The 19,405-nt window shown below is 52.8% G+C and overlaps 1 protein-coding gene and 1 long non-coding RNA gene across 3 annotated transcripts in view; one reads left to right on the forward strand and one right to left on the reverse strand.

Moving 5' to 3' along the window:
- Positions 1 to 16,289, forward strand: part of LOC141999935 (SH2 domain-containing protein 3C-like) — a 46,170-nt gene extending 29,881 nt beyond the window's left edge. For both annotated transcript variants that reach the window (XM_074973834.1, XM_074973835.1), the window contains 9 exons: positions 1,922 to 2,050; positions 4,431 to 4,879; positions 6,087 to 6,211; positions 7,746 to 8,311; positions 9,595 to 9,710; positions 10,390 to 10,561; positions 11,553 to 11,664; positions 13,101 to 13,307; positions 15,141 to 16,289. In XM_074973834.1, coding sequence (XP_074829935.1) covers positions 1,922 to 2,050; positions 4,431 to 4,879; positions 6,087 to 6,211; positions 7,746 to 8,311; positions 9,595 to 9,710; positions 10,390 to 10,561; positions 11,553 to 11,664; positions 13,101 to 13,307; positions 15,141 to 15,316 — 2,052 coding nt within the window. In that variant the 3' untranslated portion in view covers positions 15,317 to 16,289. The remainder of the gene's footprint in view (positions 1 to 1,921; positions 2,051 to 4,430; positions 4,880 to 6,086; positions 6,212 to 7,745; positions 8,312 to 9,594; positions 9,711 to 10,389; positions 10,562 to 11,552; positions 11,665 to 13,100; positions 13,308 to 15,140) is intronic.
- LOC141999943 (uncharacterized) lies at positions 15,960 to 19,029 on the reverse strand. The gene is made up of 3 exons (XR_012642116.1): positions 18,901 to 19,029; positions 16,412 to 16,520; positions 15,960 to 16,178 (listed from the first exon to the last, which is right to left on the reverse strand). It is a non-coding gene; the product is annotated as an uncharacterized LOC141999943 (long non-coding RNA).
- Between the last annotated feature and the right edge of the window lie 376 nt (positions 19,030 to 19,405).

A 19,405-nucleotide genomic window follows, 5' to 3' on the forward strand; every position in this document is an offset into this window, starting at 1 on the left:
GGGATCTCACTTCCAGGTCACCCAGCAGCACTTGGTTCCCTCCCAGTCCCTTTCTGCCCTTGTTCCAGAGCTCCACTCTCTAGACCATCCACATGAAAATCACAGTCTCTTGACTTTGACCCAAACACCAGCCAGCAATTCAGCCCTTTTCAGCCTCCCCTCATTGGCTCTCCAGCTCAGGAAGGTCGGCAGGCTAGCCCCTTTCCTGACATGCTTAGGTAGGTCTCACCTGCCCCTTTCACTTTGTGCTCACAGGCAGCTGGGGGACTCTCCAGATCTCTCTCCTCCCCTCTAGGTCCCAGCCAGACATCCTCTTAAGCCCAGTAGGGGATTGGCTTATCAGTCACAGGTGAGCTGGCCTCTTCCTTCTGAAAGGACCAGTGTCACCCTGCGACAGCCGCTTTATTTCCCAGGGACAACATCCATTAATGTGTTAAGAGCTCAGATACTATGGTGAAGAGGGCCAGATAGATAACACTGAATACTTACTTCTGCAACAGCAATACAGATAGACAGAGCACGATGAAGAATGGGAAGTGAATTCTGCTACATAAATATCTCAGGGCACAATAGCCCTGTGCAGCCACATTAACTGTAAGCACAACTGACATATTGCGAGGAGATGTCACCCCGTTAGAAACAGAGGGAAGTTTTGTACCATTTTGGTTGTTATCCCACGGACGAGAAAAAATCAAAGCCATCCCTCTTGCCTCTCGATAGCTGTCTTACGTAGCCATCTCCATATTGTTCATGGCAACATGCGAGTGCCAGGGGTGTGGAGATAGTAAGTGTGCGCGTCTCCCATGTGTGCAGCCCAGAAAAATTAGTACTGAACAAGCCAGAAGAGTAAGGGTTTGACCCGGTCCAAAACCTTCTGGCTGATCAAATTCCCAGCCCCCCCTTAGAAATAAAGACTCATTCACCCGATCAGCCATGACTGAGTTGGCAAATATTGTAGGAGTGCGTGCCGTAGTTCAGTTCAGGCATAGGGTATAGAATTGCATTGTGAGGGGGTCCTGCAGTGATGATGCACTGGAAACAGAGGGAGCACACTGTACACACAGCCTGATTCAACCGGCATTGAGGACTGTGCCGTAGTCACCTGCAGCTTGCTGCAGACAGGATCACTGGCTCTGACTTTTCTTCCTCCAGCAGCTCTGCCTTCAGTTGCACTGGTGTCATTGGCTCCTGGCCTGCTGGGACTCTGACAGACAGAAATAACCCAGTGATGTCATACAGTTTGGTGGCAGAGTAGGGAGGGCAGAGAGGAGGCTGTGTCCAGTGGGACCGCTCATCCACTGCAGGGGAGTTGCAGGTGCTTTGATTCAGAGAAGCATATGCTGCCTGAGTGGAGGAACGGGGGCATCAATACATCTCTCCTCCCCAAAGCGCGTGTGTGAACAAACACACACGCAATCAATCCAGGAAGAAAAGCAGTGAAGCAGCACAGCCGGCCGCAGGGGATGTGCAGATTGAAGGGCTCCTCACAAGAGCCTTCTTGTGAAACCAGCTGTCATCTCAAGATCCACTACAGACAGCACATCCATGCACCTCCCTGTGCACCCGGTGATGGGATCATTTTGCAGCTCATGTTAGCTGACAGTTCTCTTTACGCATCATCCCCCTTCCCCTACCACAAGCCCCGATCCTCTGTTGGTGACAGGCCATCCAAACCATCCTTACACTGCTGCTATCTGTAACTCGGTGTTGGTGGATCTCTGCTGTGCGGTGGCAGCTCTGTATTTGAGGGAATCCTTCTACAGCTGGTGGGGCTTGTATCTCCTTGGGGTGTCTTGTGTGTCTAGGATAGGCCCTCTCCTCAGGCCAAGGGCAACTCCTTGGGTGCTGGTTGTGTTCTCTGGGCTCCTGGCGTGTCTAAAGGAACAGAATGGTGGCTGATGTGCACTTGTGCTCTTTCCAGTTCTCCAAGGAGAAGTACATCCTTGACTCTTCGCCGGAGAAGCTTCATAAGGAGCTGGAGGAGGAGCTGAAACTGAGCAGCACGGACCTGCGCAGCCATGTATGGTACCACGGGCGCATCCCCCGAGAGGTGAGGGGGAGCTGAGCTGCTGCTGGAAGCCCCTAGCCTTGGCTGCCTGCCCTGGAGAATCCAGGCTGGCCTCAAGTGCAGCAAGAGACACCCTAAGGCCCATCTTTGCAGGGGGGCTTTGAACTCAACACCTTGCCCAGTCTGCCACTCTGGCAGCAGGACTGGAAGGAGAGGGCAGGACGCTCTCGCCCCCTGCACTGGGACACCTTATGGCTTGATTTCCCCTTCAGGCAGCCTTCCCACTCCACCGGGAAAGGGTCACTGGCCAGTCTGCATTGCCTCCGTGGATCTGTGCTGCAGGGAACACTGCCTGGCCATGTGGTCATGGGACCATTCTGAGCAGCACCTGGGGGGCACAAGCAGTTCCCTTGAACCCTGATGATACAAATACCCCCACCCCCTTTAAGTGTCCCCTCAGCTCCTGTCTCTCCACTCACTCGAGCGGACATGGAACCAGCCTCTCTCCCTTTCCCTGCCCCTCCCCTATAGTCTTTAGATCTAGCTTGGGGCAGGCGGGGAGATAAATGCTTGGAGGAGGAACTCAAGTTAGAACAACCGCACAGGTGCCCTACAAGACAATCCTGCTCTGTTCTGGGGTGGGCACAAAGGGATGTGGGTGTTGCAACACTCAGCATTGGCATAACTTTTAGGCGCCTAGAAAAAAAAATATTACAGAAAGGACCCTGTGATCCACAAGTTTGGTGCCTAGGCTCCCTATGCAGTAACAAGGGGAGGGACACCTTACAAGGTCATCCATAAAAGCCAGCATGCTAGGCAGGGAGTCATCTGAGGTTGCAATAGGAAATCCCGACCAGAGGGCTGTGTGCTAAGCCCCGCCCCTCTGTCGGAGATCGGGACTGCAGGGAGCACCTATCCATGCTGGTGATCCACAAATGGGAACCCATCGCCTGGAGCCGGATAGCTTCAGCACCTAAGTGGTTTCTTGCAGGAATGAATTAGGTGCCTTCCTTGCTCCACACGCAAATGGCTGGAGGAGGAGGAGCCACCACCCACCTTATAACTTTTAGCCCAGAGCAAAGAGTGATTGGAGCAGGGAGATTGGCCCTTGGGTCTCCCACCTCCCAGGTCCGTGCCTGGGCTATAGGCAGCCTCTCTCTGGCCCAAAGATGGTTTCAGTCATTATCCACAGTAGAACAGTCATTAGGCGAGAGAGAGAGAGTGACTCTGCAGCCCAGTGGTTAGGGTGATGGGGTCCAGCCCCCCTGCTCTGATCACTCTTCATTATTTATCCCCCATGGAACAGCTTCAACAGGAGATACTGAGAGTGCCCCACATCAGAATATCCATGAGCTCACTGTTAGAGTGATTGCCTGAGGGTGGGGGGAGACCCCTGTTCAGAGCCTGCCTCCCTCTCACCTAGGTGGCAGGGGAGAAATTGAACCACTCAGGTGAGTGATCGAACCACTGGACTAAAAATTAGAAGGTAGGCACCACCCCCATCCGGCCAGATTTTGAATGGAACCTGATTCAGTAGGCATGCCGAGAGGCCACCTACTGGATCGGGCCCCGCACACGACTTAGGCAGACAGACGCCTGTCTTCCACTGGTTTGGGATTCCCTCTGGACTTAGGGGGCAGATGGGTGTCTAGAGGGAGGCAGCAGTGCACATGTCCAGAGGCAGAAACCAGGTGCGAAGGGAACTTTTACCCTGAAAACGTAGGCACTGAGGGAGTTTAGGCTCCTACAGGTTTCAGTGAGTTTTGTGGATCTCAGCGGAGCCTAAAACTGGGGCGTAGGTCCCATCTTAGGACCCACCATGAATCTGGCCCCAGTTCTGTGTCCTGGAGGGTCTCTTCCCACCCCAAAGTTTCAGGGGATGGGACAGAGATTCCAGCTCATGCGACAAGGAACATTTTGAGAAGGAAGTTAGCAGAGCTCCCCAAGCTCCGTGCAGCCATGTGAGAGGCCTGGATCAGGGGCCTAATTCACCACTGCCGTACACCTGGTGGAATCACCTACCCCAGTGCAACGTGGTGCAAAACGCGACCCAGTCGGAGCTGCAGCACTTCACACCAACTCTGCACTGGTGTAAATGACTGTATAAGGTGCAGGGCAGGGGAGAATTGGGACCCAGGGTTGGGCCTAGGCTAGTGCCATCTCCCTCTTTCTCACCATGCGCCTAAGTCTTCTCCATTCCCTCCAGATGAATTTATTTCGTGATCCAAACACCACCTGCCACTCCCCCCGCCCCGCCCTCCTCCCCAAGTCCCTGGATGACACCGGTCCCCCACCCAGGTTCTGGAAAGTTGCTTGTGGTGATGCCCATCCAATATCTCACTTGGTACAAGGCCCTGCTGACACCAGGGCCGGCCCCACCCAGAGCAGGGGAGGTCTGATAGTCTCCACCTTACGCCCCCAGGTGTCGGAGAGCCTGGTCCAGAGGAATGGGGACTTCCTGATCCGTGACTCGCTCACCAGCCTTGGGGACTACGTGCTGACGTGCCGCTGGAGGAATGAGCCGCTGCACTTCAAGATCAACAAGGTGATGGTGAAGTCCAGCGACGGCCGCACACACATCCAGTACCTGTTCGAGCAGGAGAGCTTCGACAACGTGCCCGCCCTGGTGCGCTTCTACGTGGGGAACCGCAAAGCCGTCTCCGAGCAGAGTGGCACCATCATCTACTGCCCCATCAACCGCACCTTTCCGCTGCGCTACCTGGAAGCCAGCTATGGACTAGCCAATGGGAAGCACAGCGGGCCCCACAGCCCTGCCGGCCAGAAAGGGGGGCACATAAAGAGGCGGAGCATCACCATGACAGACGGATTAACGGCCGACAAGATCACCAGGGGCGAGGGGTGCCCAACCAGGTAATGAGATAAGTGAAAGGCAGAACAGTAAGGGTCTCAGAGGGCCTTGGCATCTCACCACATCCCTGGGATTATCTCCATTTGGGGAGACTGGCACCAAGAGGGGAAATGACTAGGCACCGATCACACAGCAAATCAATGGCAGAGCCCAGACTAGAATCCAGGAATCCCGACTCGTAGTCCCCAGCCTGCAACTCACTGGACAACACACCAGCAACAATCAGCAACCAGCTGCATTCCTCACTAAGAGCCACAGAGCACTTTGTGATAACACCCCTCCGCGTCACCAATGAGTCAGATCAGTTAAAGCTGCAGCAAGCGTGTACAAGACACCTGATCAGCTTGATAGGGTTATACATTCCTCCAATTTCATTTTATTGGATCTTAAAAAAAAATACCCCGGCCTTGCCGAGCACACCAGAGATGGGAAATGGAAAGAATTATCAAACTCTCACTTACTCTTCACTGCCCATTTCTGCCATCTGTTCAGCTTAGGCAGTGACACCAAAACGAGTCAGTCAATCTCCCCTCATTTCTTGGCTATTTCTCCTGCACTGTCCCCATGCTGTGGGGTTTGGGTTACCAGCCCTCTATGGGGAGGGTGGGGACAGGCTAGGGAGAGGAGAATGTTTAAATCCAAACAAACTGCTGTCACTGACAGTTAATACACCAATTGTGCAAACATTTCTCTTCTTACTTTGGGCCTACAAAACCTAAGCGCTGGGCCTGAATTAGCTGACTGCGATCCTTCAAATACTGAAGTGTCCTGAGCATTTCCTAGAGAATCAAGGCCTGGTTTCCAGAGGTGCTGAACAGCTGCAGCTCCCATTGACTTCAGCTAGAGCCGCATGTGCTCAGCACTCTTGAAAAACCCATCCCCACAGACTGGACTTTTCAGCAGAGCTTCCCCACCCACATACTTCTGAAAGTCTGGCTACTTGTGCTGGTGTGTAAATGGGAGCTGAGCTCTCCTGAAAATAAAGTCATAGGTGCCCTCTCCTGGGGTGTGGGTATACTACCCCAGCCACCCCTGAAGCCTGGGGACCAAATTCACTGCCGGCACAAACGGACACAAGTTCACTGACTTTCATACAGTTGCACGCATTTACACTGTGAATTTGTCCCTTGGCATCCACCCTGGAGCATCTACAGGAGCCGTGTGTTTTAGAGGGATCAGTGACTTGACCTATTTTTACCCCACCCCCAGCGTATCCTTACCGCATCACCGAGATGTCATCCGGAATTGCGCAGTCAGCGTGGACCAAATCCAAGATCTCCATTCCCCAATGTCTCCCATCTCCGAGAGCCCACTGTCTCCGGCCTACAGCACTGGTAGGAATCCCTCAGCCCCCTAGAAAGCAGTCGTACACAGAGACTCGGATGTGCATTATCCATAGTATGAAGAGAGGAATTGGGGAAAGAGGGCAGGGATTTAGCGTGGGGTGACACCAGAGGCTCAGGTATGCCAACTGGGCCGGGCTGCTACTAGATAGACACTGGCCCTGTGGCACATAACGCTGGCCTCTACATGCTTAGTACGGATCTTGTCAATGAGTCAGGATTCACCCCTTCCTCAGCCCTAGTGGCCAGGTGCCACACTACAGATACTGCCTCAGTTTCCACACCTTGAGTTTGTAAGTCCAAAACAATCTTGTATCAAAGAATGACTAATCAACAGAAAACATGTCCCAAATAAACTTCCAATTTGGGTCTCAGATGCCACTCCTAGCTCTGTTGTTGGGGTGCCCTCTCTTGCAGTCTCTGGATCTTCCCTAGATAAAATGTTTCCTGGAAGCTGGGGTACTGTTCTCACCAGTCCTTCAGTTCTCTTTACATAAATAACCCTCAGTCCTCCTCTCTGGAGCTCAGGGTACTGCTATCATCAGGACTTTTTCCCATCTCTCCTACCTGGCACTGGGGTTCAGTTCTCAACAGTCCTTCCCATAACTGGTTTAGGAAGCACTCCCCTTGTGCATTGTTGGGATCTCCTCTCTCCAAAAGCTCTCTGTCCCCAACTGATCACCATACAGATTCCTCTCCGAGTTCTGCTGACCTTTTTATTAAAGTCAGGTACTTACCTATCAGATAAGCACTAACCAGCCAGCTGGATGATCAGTTAGCCCCTGGGCAATCAATTAGCCCTAAGGCTGGCTCACCAGCTTTAGTCCCAGGTAAACTGCCCCCAACTCCCTCCAAAAGGCCTGTCACCCCATGACAGATCTCTTTCCTACAACTCTACCTGCCTGCTGCATCACATATTGCTAATGAAACACCAACTGTCTATAATAACCCCCCTTCAGATTAAGGGAAAACATTGAGAGAGAGTGAAAGTCCAGTCAGAGAGAGCATAGTGTGAGAATCTCCTATGTAACAGGCTGCAGCCACTCGAACACAATGGCTGCTGTCTTTGCACAGAGGCAGATCTTAGAAACTTAAAGGAATAGTACACAGAAAACAAGGGCCTCAATCTTTCCTAACTACCTACACCATGCAGATGCCATAACAACCCCCCGCTTCCCCACACACACACCACCATTTAAAAAGAATCAGCTAGTCTGGAATGAGAGTGGGGGACTAAACCCTAGGGTTGTACAACTGTTAGAAACTACTCTAATTTCTGCCAGTCCTTGGCAACCTCAAATATAACATGGGCTCAAAGTCCTGCCCTCTGACTGGGTAGAAGTTCTTACAATCATGGCAAAGATATTGTAACTTCATAGGTCCCGATCCAGATTGTGTGTTCTATCTGAGAGCTGGGTCTCTTGCATCTCTCGGTTTGGCATGCAGCATGCGTGTTTATGGGTGTGCCTGGGATGCATGTCTCTCCTCTGATCTACAGTAACTGGGTCTCCTCTTCCCTCTGCAGTGACACGGCTAAAGCCCCAAGGGGGTCAAGCTGGTGGCATACCCCCAGCCTCTCCTGTCATAAGAAGATCCAGCGAGCCACAGCTGTGTCCAGGAAACAAACCCCTGACAGACCTGGCTGATAGCACCCACTCCACTCCCTGCTATGGGTACTCCAGGGCCTCTCCTTCCCCCTCCGTTAACAGCTATAGTGACCCGGACACAGGGCATTACTGCCAGCTCCACCCCACCTCCCCTGTCGGCCAGGAGAGGCCAACTCCTGACACCAAGCTGCTCCCCACTAAGAGCTATGTGGAGAGGTTGAAGGTGGAGGGGGCTCAGAGGGTGACTGCAGAGAACGGCTCCAGTGAGGCAGGGCAGAGGATGAAAGGGGAGCAGGACATTGTGGGCTTTGTCTCACCCACTGTGGAGATGGGCTCGTCTTTCAACCCTGTGGCATTCCAGTCCCTGCTGATCCCTCTGGAAAACAAGCCTCTGGAAATGGCTGTGCTTAAGAAGGTGAAGGAGCTCCTGGCAGAGGTGGATGCCAAGGCTCTTGCCAGACACATCACCAAAGTGGACTGCCTGGTATGACTGGAGATTTGGAGGGTGGGGAGGGCAATGTCATTCCCATGACCTGCTGCTTTGAACTAACCCCACCCTTGCTGTGCTTGTTGGAAGAGCTGATGTTTAACTAAAGAATTTAGCATCTCAAAGGGACCTATCTGGTGCCAGCTGAGCAGATGAGTGGGGTCTGGTGGACTGAGCACAGAGCTGGGAGTGACCAGCTTTGAGTTTTAATCCCAGATCCACCAGTGACTCTGTGTAACCTGAGGCAAGTCACTTCAGTGCTCCTTGCCTCAGTTTCCCCAATATGTAAAATGCATGTGCGTAGCTGACCTCACAGGTATTGTGAGGGCAAATTAGTATTACCAGTGCTCTAGAGGCATGAGGGGAGCTGAGTCTCTCCTGGTCCCACTCAGTCCTTGGCCTCTCTGAGACAGCTGACAAGGGGACAATCAATGCCAATTATGTGAGAGCTTATTGCGAGGTGAGGACTTGTGCACCCGGAATTGGACTGAGACAATCCACCTCATTTCACACAGGCCACGTACTGGGGATCAGCTGGGCCCACCCTGGTCACCACCACCCCTGGGCTGGATGGGAGCCAGCTTCCTAGGGCTGGGTTGTAATCAAAAAGAGCACTGTCCATTCTCAAAGCCATTACATTCCTCACGGGACCCTGTGCACAAGGTAGGGCAGGATTATCAGGGGACCAGGGAGGAGAAGTGTCTTGCCCAAAGCCAGGCACTCATTGGCACAGCCAAGACTAGAAGCCAGATCTCCTGACTCTCAGACCAGTGCCTCAAGAGGCTCCATACTAGCCATCCCCTGCCAAGGACACCGCTGAGGCTGTGTCCTCAAACACCTGCCACCTGCCTGCCCCGTCCATGCCATTTCCCTTCCAGAGTTTGTTTCCATCTAGGGTCTGGACGCTGGTTCTCGACACCAGGGGATCTTGGGCTTTAGGGCCAAACTCATCCCTTGGGGTAAACGGGTGCATCTCCATTTGCTCACAGTGCTTAGTACCTTCACACACACATCCAGTACCGTCCATCTCTTGGTGTGCCCTTTGTGTGTCAACCCCGCGCTGGCAGCAGCTTAGGGAGTCCCCAGCATCGGTGCTTCCTTGGCTGAGCCATGCCAGCCCTGCCCACGCTGAGGCTGGTGTGTGGTGAGGCAGGGGGAAGACCTAAGCTTGTGGCTGCCACACAATGGAGCCTGTCCAGAGCAAAAACTTTCACTGCACCTAGCCAAGCCCCCTCCCCTCAATTAGAGGAGCTTCAGCTGCTTTCCCCTCTTTGTTGCAGGTTGCTAGGATACTGGGTGTTACCAAGGAGATGCAGAGGCTCATGGGAGTGAGCTCGGGCATGGAGCTGCTCACCCTGCCCCACGGCCATCAACTTCGGCTCGACCTCCTGGAACGGTAGGCTGGGAAGCAAGGGGAAAGGGGGCCTGTGGAGCTTGGCTCCTGTCCCAGGCAGCTCAGCCTGACTCCAGCAGAGCCGTGGGGCTCAGCCCCACTCGGTTAGGTGTCTCGCTCTGGATCTTGGAGACTAGCTGTTGGCGCCAGATTTGGAAAGTTTGGCCTGTGGTTCCGAATGCAGCTTCCCTCGCCGTACACTGCTCTGCCCCGAATCTGCTTTCGGGGGGTTATTGAAACGACAGCGACAGGCCCCAGAGCAATAGCCCCGGAGACTGAAATCCTCAGTTTGGCCCCGCACTCCAGGCAGCGGCAGAGCAAGCACCACACCCAGTGCTGGCCTCCCGCTGGGCCTCAAACCTGACCTTGATGGGCCACCTCTAGGGGGAGCCCAGGCTCCATGGCACCGTTCAGTCCTCAGCCTCTCTGCTGAGCCGGCTGATGAGGCCTCCAGTTGTGTCCCCCTGGACCGAGGCAGCCAGGGCATTGCACATGGGGAACCACAGAGCCATCATGATGGGGACATCTTCTGGCCACTCCTCACTTGGGTCAGATTTGAACCAGTGGCCAAGAGGCTCCATACCCCTTCGCCACCTCCTAACTCCCTTGCCTCTGCTTCCTGCATGGTCCTTGCTGACTTCCTCATCTGACATCTCAGCCTCTCTGTCTCCTCCCACGTCAGGTTCCACACCATGTCCGTAATGATCGCGGTGGACATCCTGGGCTGCACAGGCAGCATGGAAGAGCGGGCAGCCCTGCTGCACAAGACCATCCAGCTGGCTGCCGAGTTGAAAAGCACCCTGGGGAACATGTTCAGTTTTGCCGCTGTGATGAATGCGCTGGAAATGACCCAGGTACCAAAACCCCTCTCCGGCGAGCGCTCGGCTCAGCTGGGCCCCTTCTCCCACCCCCCTCCCCAAATCGCACACGCCTCACTGCATCCTTCAGGCTCTTGGAGCCCCAAACGCCAGCACGTTGGGGTGGGGGGAAGAGCGGAGAGAGAATATTGTGGGGTCACGGGGTCCAGTTCAACCTGGGTGTAACTCAGAACAATGCTCGAAGCAGAGCAGAAAAGAGCTATAGGGAAATGGCGAGGATGGGAACATCCCCACCTCCAAAAAATGGCCCGGTCCCATACGGCCATGATTTGGTATTCTTTTCTGGGCTGTATTATTCGGAGGAAATGAAGTCGCCGTCCAATAGGATACAATCACTGCTTTAAGGCCCCAGCATCTCACAGTCCAAGCTGCTCCCTTCAGAAGATGAAAGGAGATTAGAATTCAACTTTAAATCAAGCCCAGCTGGGAACTCACTTTCCCCTAGTACAAAGGAGCTGGAGCTGCTCCCTGCCCTCCCCATCTCTCGCTGTCCATCACCAGCCACGCAGGAAGGAAAAAATACCAGCAAAGCAAAAATTCTTTTGATGAGCTCTCAAGTTTCTCACCACTGCAGCACGGTCAAGCTTAGAGATGCCCAGAGAGTTGGCGCAACCAAGGGAGCCTGCAGAGGGGACCGGCAGGGGAGGCTGCAAGTTGGGGCCGAGGTTTATAGGCAAAGCTGTGGGGGATCCTAGATTGGCGCAGCACGAAGCGTTGCAGGTTAGGAGCGAGGTGTGTTAGCTGAGCTGCTGGGGTGTCCTTGGATTGGAACAGCAGGGGGGCTGCAGATCAGGTCTGAGGTGCTTTGGCAGATCCACCCACGATTAGCCTGTCTCCAGCTCTAGCTGGTGCTGCTGGTCCCTCATGAGCGCCAGAATCCCAGTGCGTTGGTGGGACAGTCCCTGTAGAGCTGAGAGCCTGCTGCCAACGGTCCCATGGTCAGACCCCTCTTTGCTGCTGCTTCCAGATCTCGCGGCTAGAGCAGACCTGGATGGCGCTGCGCCAGCGACACACCGAGGGGGCCATCCTCTATGAGAAGAAGCTAAAGCCCTTCCTGAAGGGCCTGAATGAAGGAAAAGGTAATGGGGAGGAAGAGTCGTTCGCCTGGCATTTCTCTTTCCCCTTTGCTCTGCTCTGCAGCTCCCTCGCAAAGGTCCATACGATTCCCCCCATCCATCCATCGAGCTGTGGATGGGCTAGCCCCTGTCCCATTTTCCCATATCATCCCACTGAATGAGTGAGGGGAAATGGACGTGTCCAGTTACCTCCACCTGGCTTCCTGCCAGACTCTTCATCATCATGATGGGTATTTCCATAGTGAGAGCCCCCTGGAAAGGGGCAGCCTCCAAAATCATGGCCTCTCTGCCAGTCACCCAAAACGTCCCTCCTACCCCACTCAACCCTCCCCTTGCCCCCTCTTCCCCATTCCAGTCCCTGGTGGCTCTACCCCTCTCCTCGGAGTCTAACTGCACCCTATGGCAGCAGCAGCTCCTCCCAAGGCCTCTGAAGTCATGGGCCACCAAACCCCACTGGGGCTGCCGGGGTGGGATTGCTGCCTATGATCTGTCCATCCTTCCTCCCCCATGAGCTTCCCCCCTCCTAGTAATGCCAAGGGCATTACGGTCAGCGTTTGTACACTGCTGCTGGGATGTAGAAGGTGCAAGACCCTGCAGAAGCTGCAACCCCAAGCTAACGGAGTCCAGCTGTTCACTTGTCCACAGCCCGTGTGCTCTGGAATGCCTGCCACCCCCTTCCAACCAGTCCTGCCTCTTCGCTTTCCAAATAGCCCCATTCAAAACAAACAAAAGCAGTGGCTGGGCATAAACATTGCTTCCTAGAGCCAGTCCCAGGTGACTTGGGTAAGCAGCTGTGTGTTCCACCATAAGGAGACAGGGTGACATTAAGAGGGAAACAGTTGGGAAGACAGACAGATTTTCCGAAGGGCTCAGAGCAGCGTTGGATACTGAGCTCTCTTGGAAAATCTGATTCCAAGTGCTGAGTGCTTGGGAATCTGACTCTACCCTCCTGACAATCTGGACCATATGGGATTGGAGCGTTCCCCTCTAGGTCCCTAGTTCATGTCCAGGGCAGGGCTTGTAGTGGACTGATCATCTGATGGCTATTTAGTGACCTAGGTGAAATGAGTTGACTGGCCCAGACCTGTTTGTAGAGGAGAGGTGTCCACATCACACAAACTGCCATAACTGGTACTAACTGACCCCCCTGTTGGTAGTGAGAGGCCAAGGACTGAACTGCCCTCTTGCTCCTGGGAGGGTCTCCCTCCTCTGTGGGATAAGGACTGGGGCATGTTGGGAAGTGCCTGTTTGGGGGAATCTTGCCCAGACTGTACCTGTTCTGTAGCTATCTGGAGGGCATCGGTCCACATGGCTCTGTCTTGCACCTCTCACCATGACAAACTTTGAGGGTGAGCGTATGAAGTGGCCCCTTTGGCTCTTGAAACATCAGGCAGTAGCCAGGGAATTCAGGGTGTGGGTGTGTTCTTGTTCTTTCACAGAAGGCCCTCCGCTGACCAACACCACCTTCCCTCATATCGTGCCCCTTATTACACTCCTGGAGCGGGATGCCGCGCTCCTGGACAGCCCTGAGCCCTGGGAAAACACGGACAACGGTGTGGAGGTTGTCATGGCCCATCTGGAAGCAGCGCGGATGGTGGCGCATCATGGGGGACTCTACCATACCAACGCAGAGGTGAAGCTTCAGGGTAAGGAAGCATTGAGTCTGATCTGTGATATCCAACTCACTTTGGGCTAAAAAGCCCCTCCAGGCTGCACCAGATACCCCACTGGCAAGGGGAAGGTCCATACAACACTAGATCTTCCTCTTCCCATCCCCGTGAAGCTGGTTCCACACCACAGAGGGTGTCCCGCTGTCAGAACTGGGGCTGTTCTCCTGTACGGAAGGGGGATGGAACCAGGGGATACCATGCCGCTGGCAGTAAATAAGCACCCCAGGGTGCTTTTCAGCTCGGCAGCCAGCTGGATGGTCTTGTGCAGCATTTACCCCTGTGGAAAAGGGGACTCCCCACTGGAGCACGTGGCTGGGTCTGGCGTAGAAAGTTCTCATCAGCACCACCTGCAGTGATCCACCTCTTCTCCCAACTTAGAGCTCTGGCCTGTTTCACCCCACCCAGCATAACAGAAAGTTCAACAACAGTCCAGCATCCTGACAAAAGCTCTTCAGTCCCATGCCCTTCTCTTAGGGCTCTCCATTGTCCTTATCCCCATCTAATGGGCCTCACACCACCTTCCCCAGAGGCTGGTAGGGAATCCAGGCCCTCCCTCTAGTCTGGGTTCCAGTCCAAGAGACTCTATAACCAGCAGCCAAGGTCTGTTCTGTCAGACTCCTAGCTGCTGCCTCCCTTCCTACTGTATCCTATCAGCTGGCCTCTCCCACAGCCTCTCCAGGTTTACCTTTCTCTCAGGGCCAGGCCATACAGGGCTCCCACTGGAATCCCCTAACAAAATCTCAAACAAAGTACAAATGGAAACCCACTTCTGCTGTCCCTGGGCTTGACATTTCATCCTTCTCTGCACCTCAGTATAACACCTCCCTGGGCTCTCTCCTTAGAAGTCCATATTCTGCCCTATCTTCAGGGCTACTCACCACCAGAGCCTGCTCCATCCCCAGTGGCTGTTCTGTGTAACTCCTGGCTTCCTGCTAGATTTCTCTACTCAGGAAAAGATCCCAGGGCCAACTCTGCCCCTGGGTTCCTCCTTGACTCTCCCACACTCTCTGGTCCCAGAGAGTGACTGTAGAGTTCTTCACTCTCTCTTCCTGCAGTACCTTCTGCTGCAGACTTCCTGTCTTTGTTGTACCGCCCAGCTGGGCTTCATCATCAGATACGCCTGGCCCACCATCCAGGTGCAACCAGATAGCATAATTGGCCTCTCCAAGCCACATTAACTTTTTTAATTGCCTCCATGGGGTACACACCCATCACACCCCCACCGCTTCCCTCTAGATTCTCCAAAGCTGGGTTACATAGCAGTTCCCAGCAATCATGAGTTGCAAGTAGGGTGACCAGATAGAAAGTGTGAAAAATCGGGGTAGGGGGCAATAGGCACCTGCATAAGAAAAAGCCCCCAATATCAGGACTGTCCCTATAAAATCGGCATATCTGGTCACCCTAGTTCCAAGTCAGGGCAGAATCTGGCCCATTGTGTTTGAAGGGACTTTGAACAGAGCATCATTAAGGCCTTGGACTGGATGTGGGGTAACTCGTACTTTATCGCAGGACTATTAGTAAGAAGGTCCATGTTTCGGCCAATCTCTCTCCAGGCTAGAGTCAGGCATTGTGTGGCTGAACCATAAGCCTCCCAACCCTGCTCCTGGAATAACCGTTTTACCATGTGCTCTCTTGATCTCATGGCCCCAGGCCAGTTTGCTTTTCCAGGACAGCTGGAAGGGCAGAGGAATCCCTGCTGCTTCCTGCTGCTCCATTTAGGCTAGGGTGGTTCAGAGCATGCATGTGATGAGCTTGTCCCCTGGTGGGCTGGCTTCTCTCTGACGCTCTTGGGTCTTGTATCCTTTGCAGGATTCCAGGGCAAGGCTGAGCTCCTTGAGATCTTCAGCACTGAGTTCCAGATGCGTCTCCTTTGGGGCAGCCGCGGTGCTGAGAGCAGCCAGCGGGAACGCTATGAGAAATTCGACAAGGTCCTCACTGCACTGTCCCACAAGCTGGAGCCCTCTGTGCGGTTCAGTGAACTGTAACCGATGTGGGACTCGGAGTTAAACTCACAGGAGGAGGGTGGCACCAATCAGTCCTTCAAGAGGCCAAGTAACCAGGTCCCCAGTCTGCAAGCCAGCCCACTCCTCCTCATGCAACCATGGGGCTAGGCAGCTGTGGGTACCACAGATCCAGAAGGGGAGCCAGCCAGGTGTGGATGGAGGACGTGAGGAAGAAAGTTGGCATTTAACATCTGCAAAGGAAAGAACTAACCAGGATTGAAATCGGGGCATTGGGATGGGTACAGCTGTAGCTCTCTGGAGAAGAGAAACCTCCTGAAAAGTTCCAGCATGCCCAGACTGGTGGGGGAGGGGGAGAGGGAGGGGTCCCAGAACAGCTACTGTGATATAGGTCCATCCATGCTCCACACATGCAAACGACAGGAGGCTGCATTTTAATCTCCACCCAAAGCAGTGACCTCCCCTCCTCGACCACCAATACAAATCAATAGTGGAATCTCACTAACGGACCCTCCCCACTAACATCCTATCGAAATTCCCTGGGCAGTCCTGGTGCAAATGTTTTGAGCTGCACGTTTGTGGAGGAAGGAGAGCGCTGATCACTCCCAGCCATAGGACCTCCTGCTGATTCTCAGCTATAGTTTAGGCCAGTGTGTGCATCCCAGCTGATCTACACAAAGATGCCTGTGAAGCCAGAAATCCACCTCCTCTGGCCTTGCAATCACAAGGTATCTCATTACCGTTGTGTTCTTCATTCAGCTTTGCTGGTTCTCAGCCACGTGGGGTCCAGTTGCTATGATCACCCAGTGCCGTCCCCACTCGTACAGCCTGTTGGCCTCAGATATTTTATCTTTTCTCTGTCTTGTCTGAGGCCTCTTAATTCTGCCTGTAAATAAATTTCAGATTTACTTCTTGATGTACAGACTTGTGAGGGCGTTCTTGTAAATAATTATGCTCACGTCATTTTGTCTTGTAAATAAGTGTACATATATCAGGTGGGGGGGCTTTGTTGTTGGTTTTTGGTTCTTACATACAATAAACTTTTATGCTCTTCCTCAATGGACTCATGTCTTTGGAGGACATTTTAAAATACTTTTCTATAGTGACACAAGCTCTTACCATTCAAGGTGCATTTGTATTGATGCCCAAGTGTCGGTGGTGTCTATTGTGCCCCAAGCATCGATGGTGTTTCTTCTTTTGTTGGCATTACTTTAGAAATTTAATGCACCTGCGGCATACAAATAGAACAGTTGCAGTGGGAATAGCTTGAGGACATATCAAGTAATAGTAATTTCACCTGTTGGAGGCAGGAACATAGTGAAGCTGACCTTGTTCCTGCTGTTCCCTCCTGGTGTAACTCCAGTTGACTCAGTGGAGTTAAGTTGATCCATTAAGTCCTAATTTGGTTAATGCAGTCCTAACAGACAAGCCAACTATAGAGGGAAAATGATGAACCAGTTCTTAAGCCCTGGTTGTAAAGAGTCTGCTTGCAACCTAAAATGTCTACATACTATGTAGAGTCAAAACCTCACCCCAATGTGTAACAGAGTTCACGTTAAGCCTTCTCACTGCACTTAGCTGCTCCTAGGGTTCCTCCTTCAGAACTGTTCAGCCCACTCCCTTGATCCTTTCTCCCCAAAGGGTCACTCCCACCTCCCTTATCCAAATGGGGCAATGAGCCACCTGCAACACTGAGTCAGCAGAGCCCACTTAATCCTTTCCCAGCAGGAGGAGCACCAAGATCAAGGGTTAGATGTTTCAGGCCAGACTTGAATAAGTCCCACATGTGCTCCCTCTCCCTCTCCCTCTCTCTCTGCCATGCTCTATACCAGTGGAGCAGTGCTTCTGTACTTCTATAAAGATAGTCTCAAATTTCATCAAATTAATTCAGGTCTTGTTTCAAGCCTGCTGTCAGGTACTCTTGTCTGATTGCCTCCTAATGCTGGTACTACCACAGTTCAGACTAGGGGCTTTCTGTACTCATGGCCGTACCTGGCTATTGGATGACTGTGAAGTGCTACTCCTTGAGCATCCTTAAAGGCTGCAGAGCTGTTTGGGAAGCCTTTCATATCCCTTTCAAAGACCATGGGGGAAATGATCTGCGATGTACCCTAGGCACAGCAGAGGTCCTTCTGAGGACAGTGCATTCACATACCTTCAAAAGATCAGCGGGCTTCTTCTGATAATGTGTTTGTTGCTTAGAGGGGGGCGACTCATCGCTTATGTTCAAAATCAGATGGTCCCCAGAGTCTGAGGTCCACTAAGGGCTCTTCACAACACTATCAAACAGTAGCCCAGTCTGTAGGGCTGGGACTAACCCACTCAGTCTTGAATGCAACATGTAGCATGTAACAGACACCCTCAGGTGTCTGGTGAAATAGACAGAGGGTGTCATCAGCACCTAGCTCTAAAAACCTCTCCACCTTTTTATCTTCTTTGCTTTACACCAGAACAAGCCATCTACCCATCCATTCATAAATGATGATTGCTGGTTATCACCCAGCTATCCTCTGGGTCTGGCATTTTCAACCTACTGCAGGGTAAAAACTTCTCCAGAATTTCTCTTGGTCATTAGAACTCCTGATTGGCTTGTACATTTTTTTTTTTGCTTTGTTGTAATTCTGGTGACCAGAACAGCCTGTTCTGGAGGATGGTTGGATTATGGGCTCCAAAGCCGACTTAAAAAAATAAAACCACTCAAAACCTAGGGTTTGGGGAATTCTGTTGATCCCATTGGAATTGCTGTGGCTGCTGCTGGAATGCTGCTGCTGTGATTGCGAAAGGAATAGAAGACAATCCATGAGGTTGTGCAGGGAGAGGAGGAAGCCAAGTAACAATATGTGCTGCACCTTCTGGAAAAAATGGGGGTGTTGGATTTAGTGAGAAGGCGCCACCTGGTGGTGCTTTTAGAGTTGCGTAACTTACCACTACAGCCTATGTTGGTATAATTTATGTCGCTCAGCGATGTGAATAAACTACTGCCCTGAGCAACATAAGTTAAACCAATATACATGCTTGTGTGCACAGCGCTCAGGTGAGGTAATAGGATCTTTTACATCACCTACCTTGTCTCTCTCATGTCCACATTACCACTTATGTCGGCAAAACTGATGTCGCTCAGGGATGTGAACAAGTACTGCTGAGCCGCTGTAAGGTCTCTAGTGTAGACGTACCCTGGGACCAACATGGCTACAACAACACTGCAAACAACTGTCAAAGTGTCTTGGGGGGGGGGGGAGCAGGGCAAGGGGGTAATTTACCAGTAAAAGCTGGCTGCTAAAAAGGCAACAGCCTGACACTGCCAGCCATCCGCCTGAGCTCAGGTGCCTAGAGCGCTCTCATGCCCCAAACCAACAGGCTTGCACCCACTGAGGAGTTACTATGCTCGGTCTTAAGTCAAGAGGGGCATGCTCAGCGATCCTCTCCAGCAACCTCCTCTCTTCAGTGCTGGGAGGCAGGGGGATGGACAGGCTCCAGAGGGTACCGCTTCAAATGCTTTTTTGTTAAAAGGAGCCTGTTTGCAATGCCAAGGCCCCCAGGTGTACAGGGCAAAATGAGGGTGTGAAAGTGCCCAGAAGCGCTCCCATATCCCAAAATAGCAAACGTACCTGCGTACTAATCACCAGTCAAGAGTCTAAGTGAGATCCTCGCTTGAGCCATGCAGAATGCATGTCTTGGAAGACGCTGTTAGCTGCACCCATCCATGAGTGCAGCAGCTTCTGGTTCCCCCTGTCCCGTTCCTACAATGTGGAGAAGCTTCCCTCTAGCTCGCCCCCTCATCGCTGCTCCATCTCATTTCAAATCTCAGATGAAAACCTCTCTCCTCACCCTTGCCTTAGGATTCCCACAAATGCAAGTTTGTCTGGTGGGGCAAACACATGCATCCCGACACTGACTAAAGGGGACAACAATGTAACCTGGGCTCCTAGTTATTTTGAGACCCCATGATCCAGGCCTGAGACATTTGGACCACTCCAAAATCAGGATGATCCCAGAAATGCCCAGATCTGGTACCAACCCGCCCTGCTGCAATGCTCTCCCTCGGTTGCTGTTTCCACTTTAGACGCAGAGCTCTGCTGGGCACCTGTGACCCCCCCCGGGAAGCCAGTGGGA

This window comes from Natator depressus, chromosome 16 (assembly GCF_965152275.1).
Source record: "Natator depressus isolate rNatDep1 chromosome 16, rNatDep2.hap1, whole genome shotgun sequence".
NCBI classification, from domain to species: Eukaryota; Metazoa; Chordata; order Testudines; family Cheloniidae; genus Natator; species Natator depressus.